Here is a 16,598-nt window from a genome sequence, read left to right on the forward strand (position 1 = left end):
ATTTATAAACTTTTCTTCCATTTGTATATTTATGTCTTGTTCCACAGTAATCAGTTTCTTCAAAATAGTACGTCTGTTTAAAGCTGGAGGTCAGACGCTTAGAGCTAGTCTCACCCAACTTTCCAGTATGCTGCAAAGGGGAGTATGAAAAAGTCATAGGTCTATCAGGGTTCGCCCCAGTGCCAACCTTTAAGAAATATCTGTTCCTTTAATGACCCCTGCGATTTTGATCAAGTCTGAAATCTGGTATTTATTGTCTATAGAGTTATTAACGGCATTTCAATGTTTCTTAATATTAGCTTTTCTGAGAGAGAGAGAGAGAGAGAGAGAGAGAGAGAGAGAGAGAGAGAGAGAGAGAGAGAGAGAGAGAGAGAGAGAGAGAGAGAGAGAGAGAGAGAGAGAGAGAGAGAGAGAGAGAGAGAGAGAGAGAGAGAAGTAAGGGGGTAGAAGAGAAGGGGAGAGAGGTATGGGTAAACAAGATGAGAGTGGGGATGATTATGGAGGGGGGGGAGATGGGGTAAAAGGTTAAGAGAGTGGAGGAGAGGAAAATAAAGGAGGATAGTAGGAGAGGTGAGAGAAGCACGAAATTTGGAGAGAGAGGGTGAGAGAGAAAACGCGAGGGGGAGTTTGGGGAGAGAGACCTGGGCACAGCCGGGTTTCCCAACTAATTATTATATATATATATATATATATATATATATATATATATATATATATATATATATATATATATATATATATATATATAAAGGAATTAAACTTCATTACCTTCTCTTCTTAAGATCATCATCACAAGTTTCTTCATCCTTCTCCTTACTTGAATTTTTGTCCATTCAATACGTAGACCAGAATTGAATGAAAGGATGGAAGGGAGGGAGAAAGAAAGGGAAGGAATAAGAAAGGATAGATGGTTGTATGGATAGAAGGAAAGAAACTTGGGATACCAGCCGGGGTCAGAATCTTCACATCTACCTCTAACTCATCACAGCCATGTACGGAACGCTGTCTACACCGGTTCCAACACCTGTTCCAACACCGGTTCCAACACCGGTTCCCTCACCGGTTCCAACACCGGTTCCCGCACCGGTTCCAACACCGGTTCCAACACCGGTTCCAACACCGGTTCCAACACCGGTTCCCACACCGGTTCCAACACCGGTTCCCGCACCGATTCCAACACCGGTTCCCGCACCGGTTCCAACACCGGTTCCAACATCGGTTCCAACACCGGTTCCCACACCGGTTCCAACACCGGTTCCAACATCGGTTCCCGCACCGGTTTCAACACCAGTTCCCACACCGGTTCCCGCAGCGGTTCCAACACCGGTTCCCGCAGCGGTTCCAACACCGGTTCCCGCACCGGTTCCAACACCGGTTCCAACATCGGTTCCAACACCGGTTCCAACATCGGTTCCAACACCTGTTCCAACACCGGTTCCAACACCGGTTCCAACACCGGTTCCCTCACCGGTTCCAACACCGGTTCCCGCACCGGTTCCAACACCGGTTCCAACACCGGTTCCCGCACCGGTTCCAACACCGGTTCCCGCACCGGTTCCAACACCGGTTCCAATACCGGTTCCAACACTGGTTCCAACACCGGTTCCCACACCGGTTCCCACACCGGTTCCCGCACCGGTTCCAACACCGGATCCAACACTGGTTCCAACACACACAAAAACAATCTTGCCTCACCCCTCTTGGATTTCATAAGAGGGGAGGTGGAGTTTTAATGAGAGGAAGACTGAGCCTTTGTCGTATGAGGAAAGAGAGAGAGAGGGGGAAAGAAGGTAGGGGGAAATGTTCGTTTTAAACGTAAAGAAGGATGGACTTATCTTTTTATTTTTAGGTGAATGGAGAATAGAAGGGAGGATGGGGTTAGGAAGATAGGACGGGGAGTGGAGAATGAAAACTTGAATAGGAGACGTAAGTTTATTTTTAAACCAATATATATATATAACTTTTTAAGCCAATATGTCTGCGTACATGATATAGTACGTGCTATAGTATCACATGTGCGTTATATAGCACATGTTCGTGATGTGCTATATCACGTACGGAAGATATAGCAAACGTACATTACTTGAACTATACATACAAAAGTCTCATTCGTCCGTGTGCTGCTCTCCCAACCCACGGAGCTTCTCTAAAACCAAAATTGTTTTATGCATTTCTGAGAAAGGATCAAAGACTCAGCAGCTTACTTGACTTCACATCAGCCTCTCACCGGAAAGTTGGTTTTACATTTATCTCTTTCACTGATCTCAGTGAAACTTTCATTCGCTCAGGAAGTTGTGAGCTGAGAGCAGCTCGCAAAATGGCTCGTGTGTGTCTTTGTAAATTCTTAAAGATCAACATGGGGTTTTATTTTTGTATTCCACAGCCATTTTGTGGAACAGACCATAACGGTGCAATTCTGATGGCGCCTTTCCTCAACAATCGTTTTGGAAGTGTCTTTGTAGCTATACTTTTGGGGGTACAGGTTGATTGATGATCAACTTTTACTAGTGGTGTAGCATTACTGAGTTGCGAATGTTGATTTTGTTGACATACACGTATCCAGAAGTTGAATGTCACCTGTCTGAGCCTTGTCGGAGAACGAGAGTCGTCCAGTTTCCAACACTCCCCCGCCCAAGCTCTCACCTCCCCAAACAACCCACTCACACCATCCAAGCAACAGCAAGGGGCACCGGACAGCTGGGTGGACAGCGCTTCGGATTCGTAGTCCTGAGGTTCTGGGTTCGATCCCAAGTGGAGGCAGAGACAAATGGGCAAAATGCTTCTTTCACCCTGATGTCCCGTGTTACCTAGCAGTAAATAGGTACCTGGGAGTTAGACAGCTGCTACGGGCTGCTCCCTGGGGGTGGAGGTCTGATCGAGGACCGGGCCGCGGGAACACTAAGCCCCGAAATCATTTCAAGAAAACCTCAAGATAACATGGCATAAAATAAAATTAAAAAAATATGGAAGTTTACAACGAGACTAGTGACAGAACACACAGAAACAACAATAAAGTGATATATCAAATGAAGAAATCCACAAGGACCATGATGAGGGTTCGAACCTAGGCGCTGAATGTTCCCAGTTAGACGCACTCTAGTCAACTGTACCGCAACATGGTAAAAGAACGGGAACCTGCAGTGCTACTGTTACTACTGTTACTGATCGGTTGAGTGAACTGAACCTCACAACGCTGGAGGACACAAGAAACAAAGGAGATATAATCACAACACGCAAGATACTGAGAGAAACAGACGAGGTGGACAAGCACTGCATCGTTAAATTGAGAGAAAATAGGATACGTGGATACAAGTGGAAGCTGGAAATACAAGTGGGTCGAGTAAACGACCCACTTGCCGGAACCCATATTGCCGGAACCCATATTGCCGGAACCCATATTGCCGGAACAACAGTGGACATTTTCAAGAGGAAACTAGATTTATTCCTGCAAGGAGTGCCGGACCAACCGGGCTGTGGTGGGTATGTGGGCCTGCGGGCCGCTCCAAGCAACAGCCTGGTGGACCAAACTCTCACAAGTCAAGCCTGGCCTCGGGCCGGGCTTGGGGAGTAGAACTCCCAGAACCCCATCAACCAGGTATCAACCAGGTAAACGTGAGATAAAACTCGTACTCTGTCCGTGTGGTCAAGAAGAGGAATGTACTGAGAAAAGAAGTTGTAGAAGCCACCTCCTTCTGCAACTATAAGGCCAGATTCGGCAAAGAATTCGAACGTTAGAATAGTTAAGCTACAACGCAACGGTGCAACAAGGTTAGTAGGCGAGGCATATGGAGCATGTGATGCACCCTGGACGGTAGAGCGATGGTCTCGCTCCATGCAGGTCGGCGTTCAATCCCCGACCGTCCAAGTGGTTGGGCATCATTCCTTCCCCCCCCCCCCCGTCCCATCCCAAATCCTTATCCTGACTCCGTCCCAGTGCAATAAAGTCGTAATGGCTTTGCGCTTTCTCCTGATAGTTCCCTCCCTCCAGTACTCACTGATAGGTGAGCACCCACACTTCCGTGGAAGTAAACACGCCATTCACTCGAGCTCTAAACTCTTTAGAGCCTTTATAAGATTACTCAATTGCTCGGTTGATACAGCTTCGGCTACACACACTCTTGGGGCCCACGGTTCGAGTCTCCTAGAGCCCAGGTGAATGGAATACGTGAGCACTCCTCAACCACCCTTACTTCCCACTACACTAAGATCGCTCAACCTTGTCAACTCTACTCAATTATCTGAGCAACACATCCCACACTAACCACATCACTAACACCGCCAACCCGCTTACTAAGCCAACCTAATCAATCAACCCCAATTCTACCCTACAATCATTTCAACCCTTCCCATTTTCCCTAACTCTCCTACTCTATCCTCACTAGCCATCCTGCCCCCTCCATCCCCACCCCCAACCCATCCACACCTCTCACGTCCCCAGCAACTCCAGGATCACTCGACGTTATGCTACAGGCATTTAGCCTCTAGCTGAGTTAGTCAGCTGTCACGGGCTGCTTCCTGGGGGTGGAGGCCTGGTCGAGGACCGGGCCGCGGGGACACTAAAGCCCCGAAATCATCTCAAGATAACCTCAAGATAAGAAGATAGCTGTGATCAGTATGTGATGAACATTAATAATCATCACCTTTTGGTGATGATTATTAATTAATAACCATCATAGCTTTTGTCGTGAAGGAAGCCAAGTGAAATTGTCTCGTTCTTGTCGAGTCGTATATTAGTCGTCTGCGACGCCGCTGCTGCCTGTTCTCAGCCCAACCGTCTTCATTAATGACGGGTTGTATAAACTAGAGGCTCCACTTAGCGTCCAAGATGGACTTAACCGTGTCTCCCGGCCAGGATACGAACCCATGACATAGCGCTCGCGGAACGCCAGGCGAGTGTCTTACCACTACACCACGGAGACTGTTACTCTTGGAATTCCTTGTCCGGATTCAATGCAGTTCTTGTGTTTAGGCGAGAAGACACGGTATAAAACAATTATCCCTTTGGCGCAGTGGTAGAGTATAAGATAGGTAGTTTCAGGGGAAAACTGATTAAGGATTAAGATGTGAAGGAAAACCTCTATGCCTTGCTAACAGGAATCGGAAGACGCCTGCCCCTAACTTGAAATGATTTCGGGGCTTAGTGTCCCCGCGGCCCGGTCGTCGACCAGGCTCCCTGAACCAGCCTGCATAAAAAAAAGGGATGGGTGACTTTATCGGCTTACAACAGAATGGTCCCGGATTCTATTTACGCGCAAGACTAGATCTTTGGACACGTTTTCTCCCAATTGGTGCTTCTGTTCACCCCTTGCAGTAAGTAGGCACCTCTACCCGCAAATGGGATATGATTTGATTGGTACATGGTAGAACTGCACCTTTTTCTGTAAAACCGCAGATCTCACCTTCACCTATATATTAAATAATAAAATAGGGTGTTATAATAAAGTGCTATACGTTAATCTCGTTATAAGAGATGAAGTTATAGCAGCTAAAAATTGATTAAGGACATTCTGTCCCAGAAGACAGATATTTAGGAGGCAGCTGAATGGTTTAAATTATGTCTCAGGCGCCAACTTCTTGTCAAAAGGAGTTCCATAACTGTCTTAATTTTGGATGAGATCGAAAATCCAGCTTCATCTGTTTAGGGAAAAGTTGTTTGTAATTAGACCCCACTTGTGGCACCCCTTCGTTTGACAGTATGATGAACAGAGCTGTTCTCTATGGGACGGAGCTGTTCTCTAGGGGGGGGGGGGACCTGAGCTGTTCTCTTTGGGACAGAGTTGTTCTCTAGGGGGGGACCTGAGCTGTGCTCTAAGAGACAGAGCTGTTCTCTATGGGTCGGAGCTGTTCTCTAAGGGACGGAGCTGTTCTCTAAGGGACGGAGCTGTTCTCTAAGGGACGGAGCTGTTCTCTAAGGGACGGAGCTGTTCTCTAAGGGACGGAGCTGTTCTCTAAGGGACGGAGCTGTTCTCTAAGGGACGGAACTGTTCTCTATGGGACGGAGCTGTTCTCTAAGGGACGGAGCTGTTCTCTATGGGACGGAGCTGTTCTCTAAGGGACGGAGCTGTTCTCTAAGGAACGGAGCTGTTCTCTAAGGGACAGAGCTGTTCTCTAAGGAACGGAGCTGTTCTCTAAGGGACAGAGCTGTTCTCTAAGGGACAGAGCTGTTCTCTAAGGGACGGAGCTGTTCTCTAAGGAACGGAGCTGTTCTCTAAGGGACAGAGCTGTTCTCTAAGGGACAGAGCTGTTCTCTAAGGAACGGAGCTGTTCTCTAAAGGAAGGAACTATGTCGTACGTCCAGACTCGTCAACAGAGAAACTTTTTTTTACATGGACTGTTTCTCATACTGTGTTGAGCGTCCAAATGGAAGGGAGCGAGGGAAGAAATAGGAAGAATCAGGTGGTAACAGTGGAAAGGAAAGAAAGGATAGAACAAATAAAGGGAAAGATAGAACAAGGAGACGGATAGGAGAATAATGAGATTAAAATGATGTATGAGGAGAGAAAAATAAGGCGCTGGTTGGAACCTTTGACACCAATGTTGTTGACATTGTGTTGTTGACACCAGTGTTTTTGACACAGGTATCAACAACACTGGTGTCAACAACACTGGTGAAGATTTATGTTGTTCACTTGAAACGTGACACCAGTGGTGTTGACACCTGACGAGTGAGACGTTTGAAGTGAACAACAAGGCTCGTGCTCCAATATTCTGTCCAGAAATGAGATGTGTGATGTTGTTGAGTGAGTGCTGGACGTATTTACTGCACGTGCGTGCGGACAGGGAGAGGAGCGCATGTGAGGGAGGGTAGGAGCGCAGAGAGAGCGAATAGGTGAACGCCTAAGAACGGGCAGAGTTAACGCATGCGCACTTTAATTGAAACACTGCGAAACACTAAGTGAAACACACACACACGCCTCTTGGAACACCACACACACGCCCCTTGGAACACCACACAGACGCCACTTGGAACACCACACAGACGCCACTTGGAACACCACACAGACGCCTCTTGGAACACCACACAGACGCCTCTTGGAACACTACACAGACGCCTCTTGGAACACCAGACATGGTAGACACTTTTTTGACCACCAGAACACAGCACTCTGGCGTCCAGCGAGAGTTGTGGACGGTGGGGCGCCGAGCCCAAATATCCTGCCAACTTTATGGAGGCATTAATTATAGTCGGAGCTCTGAATCTTGGGATCCACGTTGTGCCGGCCGGCTACTCCATCATTCATTAATCTGGCGCACGGCTCTTCTCATACCTCCACAACCCCTTCGACTAAATCATATCAAATTCGACATATTTATGATGTGGCATAAATTAGTTTTTTGTCCCACTCTGTAAGCTTTGTTTCTGTGTGACACTGACTCGTAATGTTCTTGCTGGGAATGTTCGTGCCATTCGTGAGTCATCATGAGTGACACTGGGGTGGCTGGGGTCATTATGCCCAAGTCATCATTATCTTGGGTATAATGGAACAGAAACCATGTGTTGTATAGGTGGAGAATTTCTCAGTGGCATACTTCCTGCAATCTCTGACACAAATAGTTTTTTTATGTGTTTAGAGGACAATTCTTTAAAAAATTATTTTCCTTGCGGTATAACACACACACACACAGTATTTTATAAACTAGGTTCCCATAGTATAAAGTTCCTGCCTGGCAGTACAAGATATTTTGACATTCAAGATAAGAAAATTGTATTTAGATTACGTAAATTAATATAATTATCTGACGTAGCATGTAGTAGGTGGCCATAAAAAAAAGTGTGATTGCTTACACATACTCTCTAAACCACTTTTCTTCTAAATAACTCTTTGCTCTGTGTAGCAGTGGACGTGATAAACTTCCTCAATGCAATTACATCGGACTGAATTACTCAAACAAATTATACATATATTGTGTCAATTTAGCTCGTATGGTAACAAGCGAGAGTCCAAGGCCCCGGATGAGGCTTCGAACGAGCGGACCCACTGAAGGGGGACCGCAAGTTATCACACCAGGACGTGCAAAAGAGAAAATGGAGAGTTCTGTATGGGAGACCATAGCGGACAAAATGTGTGGCGTATTAGTTGAGAGGACGGGTGTTCTTGTGTGGCGGTGGCACTCTGTGTGCTCACCACCTATAATGACCAAGTATGTGACGCACCCTGTGTGCTCACTAACCTATAATGACCAAGCATATGACGCACCCTGTGTGCTCACCACCTATAATGACCAAGCATATGACACACCCTGTGTGCTCACCACCTATAATGACCAAGTATGTGACGCACCCTGTGTGCTCACCACCTATACTGATCAAGCATGTGACGCACCCTATGTGCTCACCACCTATAATGACCAAGCATATGACGCACCCTGTGTGCTCACCACCTATAATGACCAAGCATATGACGCACCCTGTGTGCTCACCACCTATAATGACCAAACATATGACGCACCCTGTGTGCTCACCCACCTATAATGACCAAGCATATGACGCACCCTGTGTGCTCACCACCTATAATGACCAAACATATGACGCACCCTGTGTGCTCACCACCTATAATGACCAAACATATGACGCACCCTGTGTGCTCACCACCTATAATGACCAAGTATGTGACGCACCCTATGTGCTCACCACCTATAATGACCAAGCATGTGACGCACCCTGTGTGCTCACCCACCTATAATGACCAAGCATATGACGCACCCTGTGTGCTCACCACCTATAATGACCAAGCATATGACGCACCCTGTGTGCTCACCACCTATAATGACCAAACATATGACGCACCCTGTGTGCTCACCACCTATAATGACCAAACATATGACGCGTCACTAACGACGTGTCACGCCAGCAAACAATGTGCGTTAACACTAAGCTTAAATATATGCGTTCTATTCACCTTTTTCTTAACATCATACAGCACTGTTACAATTCACAAAGTATAATTAAACTGGTATACGGGAGCGAGAAAATCCCAGGCTGGTGCAGTGTGGCGGTGCAGCCGGCGGTGGTATACGACCATAATTCAATAAATCCCCCGCCGGGCCGCGTCGTCAGCTGTTGGATGTAAACAGCGAGCGTTGCTAAGAGGAGCCTCGCCGCCTCAATAACCGGCCCTAGAGCTCTGGCTCCGCGGGACAACTTCACGGGGGATATTAACCACTCGGCCGAGAGCAGCTCTGTAGAGCACCGGCACCCACCCTCTACCCACCCCTCCTCTCGCCGGGGGTCGAGTGCGTCGACTCCAGATAGTATTTTGGTGATTTGAGTTTTATTATTTGTAGTGGTACTGTGTCCCCGTTTTTAGAGAAGAGTGATCCCGGGCGCCAGCGTGGAAGCGTGCCTGGTCGGCTACAGTCAGCGGCGGTTATAGCAATAAAATAAAAAAAGACAGAAAATCCAGACAAGTATTTTGAAGGCTAAATGTGCAGGCAAACAAACAAGCGCCTCAATAAACAGGTAACCAAACAGAGAAGTATTTCAACAACGAATTATCCAAACACACAAGTATCTAAGCGAACAAACATTTCGAATGACAAAAATATTCAAGCGAAGAAACAGTTCCAACAAACAAAGACTCAAACAGACGGTCAAAAGAAAAACAGAAAAAAGAGCCTAGGAAGAAGCGGCAGCATGGCAAACAAGCATTACGGCGTCGCAGGGCTAAAACAAAAACAAAACAAAAAACCCATCTTCACTCTGCGGAGGCTCCTGCAACTAGATGCAAGAACATATACCCGGGGATCCTACCAGGAAAACTCCAGCAGTAAAGCTGGTAGTGGCGCAGAGTTTCTCCCCCTTTCCCCCCTCCCCTTCCATCGTCCCCCTTCCCGCCCCCTTCTCCCCCTTCCACTACCTCCCTCTCCTCATTCTGGCGAGGGGCAAATTGCCAGCGCTACGCTGGGTTCCCACCCAGTGGGCGAGAGACCGACAATACATTTTCAGAGAGGAGTTCCAATTAGATTTACTCACCTTACGGCACAATGGAACTGTTTTAGGCCGCGTTGGGGAAGGAAGGAAGGCAAAGGAAAGGGAAGGACCCTAGTGTGTTGGAAGGCAGGGGGGGGGGGGGGGAAATCGCTGGGGAGGGAGGGAAAATGGCTTGGTAGGTATCTTGAGGTTGTCTTGAGATGATTTCAGGGCTTAGCGTCCCCGCGGCCCGGTCCTTGACCAGGCCTACTTTTTGTTACTCACCCCCAGGAAGCAGCCCGTAGCAGCTGTCTAACTCCCAGGTACGTATTTACTGCTAGGTAACAGGAGCATCAGGGTGAAAGAAACATTTTGCCCATTTGTCTCCGCCTCCACTGGGGATCGAACCCGGAAGCTCAGGACTAAGAATCCGAAGCGCTGTCCACCCAACTGTCAGGCGCCCTGTCAGGCGCTACTAGGCGTCCTAGTAGGGGAAAAAGTGGTTAAAGAGGAGAGAAATAATTTAGGAGCAAAGTGCAGTAGTTGAGGAGAGCAAAACGTGTATAGGTCGTGAATGTAATTGTTGGGAAGGATGAAAATGGCTGGAGGAAGAAAAGAAAAGGACTTGAAGAGGCAAGTAAACGATTAAGAATACTGGAACTGGAAATAATTTGTTATGAATGGAAAAGTCAGAGGAAGGGAAATGGTTGATGGAAGGAGGGAATGGTTGGGGAGGGGGCAAAATTGTTCAGAAGGGACGTGGGAGGGGGTGGGGGGGGCAAGAATATTTGAAGAGGGAGAAGTGGTTCAAGTAGAATATTGGTTGGGAAGGTAAAATTGAAATCTTTTGGCAAGGACAATGGTTAGGAGAGGAGAGAGACAAATATTTTCGGAAGAATGATATTAGTTCTGAATGCTAGCTAGTATTTGATGAAGGAAGATCATAAAGGAACGAGTATAAAAGAACAACTAGAAACTGTATAATGCACAATTAATATACAATAACAAGATCATAAGTGCTTTAAGGAGAGGCCAAAGACGCGAGTTCAATCCCAATTAATTCCATGATATTTTTTTACTGATGGTGCAACGTTGGGTTAATCCCAGAACACAGAACAAGAGGGGACTATGTTACGTTGTGAGGGGGAGACTTAACTGATTTTGGGCATACAAAATGAAGGGAGATATTGCAATGTCAATAAAGTGTAGATAAAGCCTGGAAAATTTGTTTTTATTGGGACAATGATTGAATTTTAAGGAAACGGGAAGACAAAGGGGAAGCAACGGAAGAGATAATTGAGAAGATGAGGAGAGATAATTGATAAGTGGTCATTAAAAATGGAAGTGAAAGCCTAGAGAAGAGAAAGTCCGTGCGTGAGAGGGACAGATACGAGTAAAGTAACAGAAAGAGATAGAACTATTATTATTGTTAGCATGCATGCACTAAATATTGACAGGAAGATGAAATGTTGAATTGTTTATAAACTGTGATAACTGTTACTACTGCCTTTGTTATTACGACCAACTCTGTTGTTGCTTCTAGTACTACTACTAATACTACTACTATTACTACTAATACTACTACTACTACTAATACTACTACTATTACTACTACTACTACTACTACTACTACTATTACTACTACTACTACTACTACTAGTACTACTACTACTACTACTACTACTACTAATACTACTACTACCACCACCGCATCGACTTGACCCATAGCTCTGCACTCATAGCATTGTACTCCGACATCATAGACCCAGAAGAGAATATACGAATCCCTTGTATACAAATGTAATAAGTCCCAAAAACACCAAGCTTTGTGGTGCCCGACACTCCCCCAGTACACCCAGCTCTGGGGGAAGGGGCCGAGGCTCCCCAGCACACTCAACTCTGGGGAAGCCCGACACTCTCCAACACACCAATTTCTGGGGGGAACGAGGCACCCCCGTCTCTCTCTACTATGTATTTATCTCCAGTATAATTACGTGACCAGACTTGTAGAGGGCACGACGCCCTGCTCGGTCTGACAGACGTCCTCTGGAGATTCTCAATTTCTTAGGGCGACATGTACTAGTTTCTTAGCCCTGCGACCTGGCTGTGTGTGACGAGGTGCGAGGAAACAAAATTAAGAGAGGCGTCTGGGAGGGATAGAAGGGAGGAGGTGAAGATGATGTGTGGGGGGGGGGAGGATGTGGATGCATGTGGAGGAGGAAAAGGGAATATCTTAATGAGGAAGACTGTATGATGATTGAATGCTGATATGTAAAGGGGTATAATGAGGAATAATGTAGTGAGGGGAAGGGGACATGTTGTTTACGTGAGAGGATGGCCTGATAGTGTGAATGTTGATAAGAGGGTAGTCGTGCAATGAGGGGGAAAATATAGGAGTGAGAGTATGCTAGAAGTGATGATGAAAGGAGGACGTGTTGAGGACGGTAGAGGGTACTGAAGAGGGGACGAACATGTTGATGAGGAGGGTGAGTGTATTGTAAAGTTGAGGGGTGGGGGGGGGGTGGTTGAGGTGGGGAAGGAGACGTATTTAGTAGGTGAGGTGGGGGGGGGGGTAGGGGGCATGTTGAAGGGGAAGATATCATAACAGTTTTATATAAAATATATCACCTAATCCATCAACTTTATTAAGTCCCAGAATAGTAGTATTTCTCAGCTATTAATCAATGTGATTTATTTTCCAATCATGGGATTGCGAAACAGATTACCATGAAAGCTAGAAGTAATACCTCTGATCACATCAATATCAATCGCCAGTTATTTTTCCTGATTAGTTTACTGCACAATGAATTTATAAAAGAATTAACTCGGCAATATATACATGCCTAATATATATCTCTTTCTCTTTAAGAGGATGGTAGGTCCATTTGACAGTGTTTAATTCAAGATCTCTAAAAAGTAACACGCTGAAAGTAATTACATTTGAGTGGAGAGCTTGGTTAGCAGGGGACAAGAGAGGATATATCACATTCTCAGTTGGGAATTAAAACATTCGGAGAAAATATGTATACTGCTCTATTTTAGTGTATATACATTCTTCGTATACGTCTCTTTTTGGGATCGATCAGGTCAAGAGTGAGTGCACACCCCGTACGTCACCTTGGGAAAGGCTGTAGACCTTGTGGGAAAGGTCTTGTGGGAAAGGAATACAGCGAAGTCATGTCGTCTATTCTCTCTTCCGTTCTCTTCTGGTTATTGATTTTTTCTTGAGGATTGCAACAGTGGCGTTTGTAACCCAATGCTGCCTCAAGCAGTGTATTGACAGTGTAAGCAGTGTGTTGACAGTGTAAGCAGCGTGCTAACAGTGTAAGCAGCGTGCTGACAGTGTAAGCAGCGTGCTGACAGTGTAAGCAGCGTGCTGACAGTGTAAGCAGCGTGCTGACAGTGTAAGCAGCGTGCTAACAGTGTAAGCAGCGTGCTGATAGTGTAAGCAGCGTGCTGATAGTGTAAGCAGCGTGCTGACAGTGTAAGCAGCGTGCTGACAGTGTAAGCAGCGTGCTGACAGTGTAAGCAGCGTGCTGACAGTGGGCATAATGACTGCAGATTCAGGTCAAACAGACCTCGCTGCATTAAAGACTTGGTCCCAGGGTGAAATTATATCCGTTTTGGAAAGATTTTACACGAGACCTGAGACAAAATGGAAGGCGGGTAGTGGAGATTCCTGAGGTCTGAGTGGTCGGAGTGCCGACTCCAGGAGCGCCGTGTTGAGCTTCAGGCCGATCTGCTCGTGATCTCACGAATGTTAAGAGTGAGATCTCTTAATCTGATCTCTCTCTCTCTTGAAGAATGTTAGAGAGTGCAAGTGGTCGCCTTAACCTTCCGTCTGTCGCCTTAACCTTCCGTCTATCCTTCCACCAGTCCCCTCCTCTTCCTCTTCCACTCTCTCGATCCTCCCTTGCCAGGCAGGGCCTGTCGTTGGTGCCTCGTCCCAGGGGATGGCACTCGCTAATGACAGTTTGTGGGAGGCTGAGGCATCTCCCTTTGAGATCTTCCTTCTCCTCCTCCTCCTCCGAGTATTTTTCTTCCCTATTCATTCTCCTAATTTCCTTTCGCCCTACCTTCTGTCCTTTTTTTTTCTTGTCTACAAGCTGCATTTCTACTCTCATCTCCTTCAGTCTCTTTTATTATATTTTCCCCTCTTCCTTTTATTTTCTGTTCCTCTAGTCCTTGTCTTCAATATTTTCTTCTTCACTTTCTCCTCCTTTTCGTCTTCCTGTGTCTCTTTCCCCCATTCTTTTATCTTTTCTTCTCCCCATTCTTCCACCACCTCTTTTTCTTTCTCCATCCTTTCTTTCCCACCTTTTCCCATCTTACCTTTCATATCTACTTTTGGTTTCTTCCATTTCCTTCCCTAATCCTTGTCCTCCTTCATTTTCAACCACCTTCTCTTGCTTTTTTCTTGTTCCCTTCCTCTTTCTTCTATGTCATTCCCCTTTATTTTCTGCTTCTCTATCTTAATTCTGTGGTTCTTCAAATTTATTTTTTTCTATTTTTTTTTTATTCTGCCATCTCTACTTCCACTTTCTCTTTTCCGCTGGTTTCACTTTTCCTCTACCCTCTCTGTTTCTTCCCATTTTCTTTTCCTTTTTTTCCTCTTTTCCTTGTCTTATATATTTAACAGATCATTAGACTGTTGTAGAGTACCAGCGTTGTACTCACCTAGTTGTGCTTGCGGGGGTTGAGCTCTGGCTCTTTGGTCCCGCCAAAGCTGTGGAGGGTAAATGGTGCGGATAAGTTGATCCTTTCAACTAATACGCCTCATTTTGTACGTTTTGGTCCCCCAACGTACAAATTACAATGAAAAAAATGCTACTCACAAAAATTAGCGTTTTCTGTGCATGGGTTGGGTTAGGTTAGGTTTGGTGGGTTGATTGGGTTCGTACGTTTCTGGTTGGATTATTGAGTTTAATTTTGAATTACTTGCAAAAAAATAGACCTAACGGAATTTTGGATTGGGAGAGTTTGCATTAGAATCCGTCATAAATTTCAGCAGTCTGTAAATATACGAAATTTTGTGGATCACAAAAATATTAATTTTGTCAACTGTATGCTAATGCATTTTAGCTCGAACATGAAATGATAAAAACCTAACCCACACACACATGTGTATGTCATGACGTCACGTGCACGCATACATGTGAGGCTTGGTTCATTTGTTTCAAACACGTCAGTGGTGACTTTTCCTTCGCATGAAATGGTTGAGAATTTCGTAGCAGCTTCTCAGGTTTGTGGAGACTGTGCTGGGATTTCATATTGTTTTGCTGTTGCCCTTTTCATGTTTATTATTTTATTATCAAGTTTCTGATGCTTAATTCTCTTAATTCTGTGTATATGACTGCGGTGACCTTCTTGGTATCAAAATACAAACTACTATATGGTACACATCAGATGATGTTGATTTAGATTTAGCTACTCAGAACGAAATGTCCATGTAGCACGGGCTATATATAGTGAGCCCGTAATTGAGTTCGGTTATTCGCTAAAACCTTTTAATTAACTGTGATATTTGGATCAAAGATTTAAATGGAGGTGGGGGGTTTCCTCCTTTTTCCCCGTTTCTTTTCCGCTTCTGTTTTAGCGCACTGGTTTTAGTCTTGTTGTAATAACATTATCTTGGTGGCACATATAGATGCACATTGTTCACTAGTGTGTCTCATTCTTCAACTGCTTTTCTAACCATTGTATGCCCGTCAGATGTTGTTTTAGTTCCAGTAGCACGGGCTATGGTGAGCCCTTGTGCACTTCAGAGATAAAGCTCAGGTTTATAACGTTTTGGTCACGTGGTGTTGTTGCTTTAGACGTGGTGCTGTATTGTTGCAACCTTACATGATGCAATGTGCTTTAAGCCAAAATAATTTGGCGCATAATATTCATTTATAAATATTTATTTACATGTATAGCTGATAAGGAGAGGTACAGGATGTTGCTTGCTGTGTCCTCGGTTCCTGTCCGGAAGCTGAGGAGCTCCAAGTGATCGACCACTTTTAACCTTCCATTGTATTAGCCTATGTATACCTTGTAACCTTTAAATATTTAATCAAGTAAAACAGAACTCAACGTGAAGGGGGCTGGTTAGACAAAAGAACACGGAAACTGCATTGGATTGACTCATAAATCTCTCTAATGCGTTGTGTGTGCTTTTCTCCGAGGCTAAGGGTCCCCCTTCTCCCACGGGTTCCTCCTGCGAAAATGGTTCACTACCTTCCTCAACAACCTCGACATATTACCTAAACGCACAGTTTTTTTTTTTTTTTTGTCAGAGAAATACACCAAGACAAGAATAGACGGAGACATATTTCCTCAATTATTTGATAAGATGGCAATGATTCTGTGGTTGTGTTGCGTTTGTTACCAATTCTGTGGAACTCAGAGTGTGGAGCAGGTGTTTGAGGAGTCGGAGAGGAAGATTGATTTTTTTGCTGTTTGAGGGGGAAAGAAAGGGAATTATTAGTGTTTAGGAAGGGGTGGAGAATTATCAGTGTTAGGTAAGGTAAGAGGTAAAATTAGTTCACTCTGTAATCCTCTCAGGTTGTGTGTGTTACAGAGGGCGCTGACTGAGAGATTTCGGGCCTTCCCCTAATAGTTAATATATGTGAACTGGAAGAATTATATTATTGGTGACGGGGGAAAGTCTATTTAGATCAGTAGACATTAGGTAGGACATAAAAGA

The 16,598-nt window shown here is 45.3% G+C and overlaps 1 protein-coding gene across 1 annotated transcript; it reads right to left on the reverse strand.

Moving 5' to 3' along the window:
* Window positions 1–1,006: 1,006 nt before the first annotated feature.
* LOC123753590 (protein TsetseEP-like) lies at window positions 1,007–1,711 on the reverse strand. The gene has a single exon (XM_045735561.1). The coding sequence runs from the start codon at window positions 1,709–1,711 to the stop codon at window positions 1,007–1,009; it is 705 nt and encodes a 234-aa protein (XP_045591517.1).
* Window positions 1,712–16,598: the final 14,887 nt, after the last annotated feature.

Source organism: Procambarus clarkii, chromosome 29 (genome assembly GCF_040958095.1).
Source record: "Procambarus clarkii isolate CNS0578487 chromosome 29, FALCON_Pclarkii_2.0, whole genome shotgun sequence".
NCBI lineage: Eukaryota > Metazoa > Arthropoda > Malacostraca > Decapoda > Cambaridae > Procambarus > Procambarus clarkii.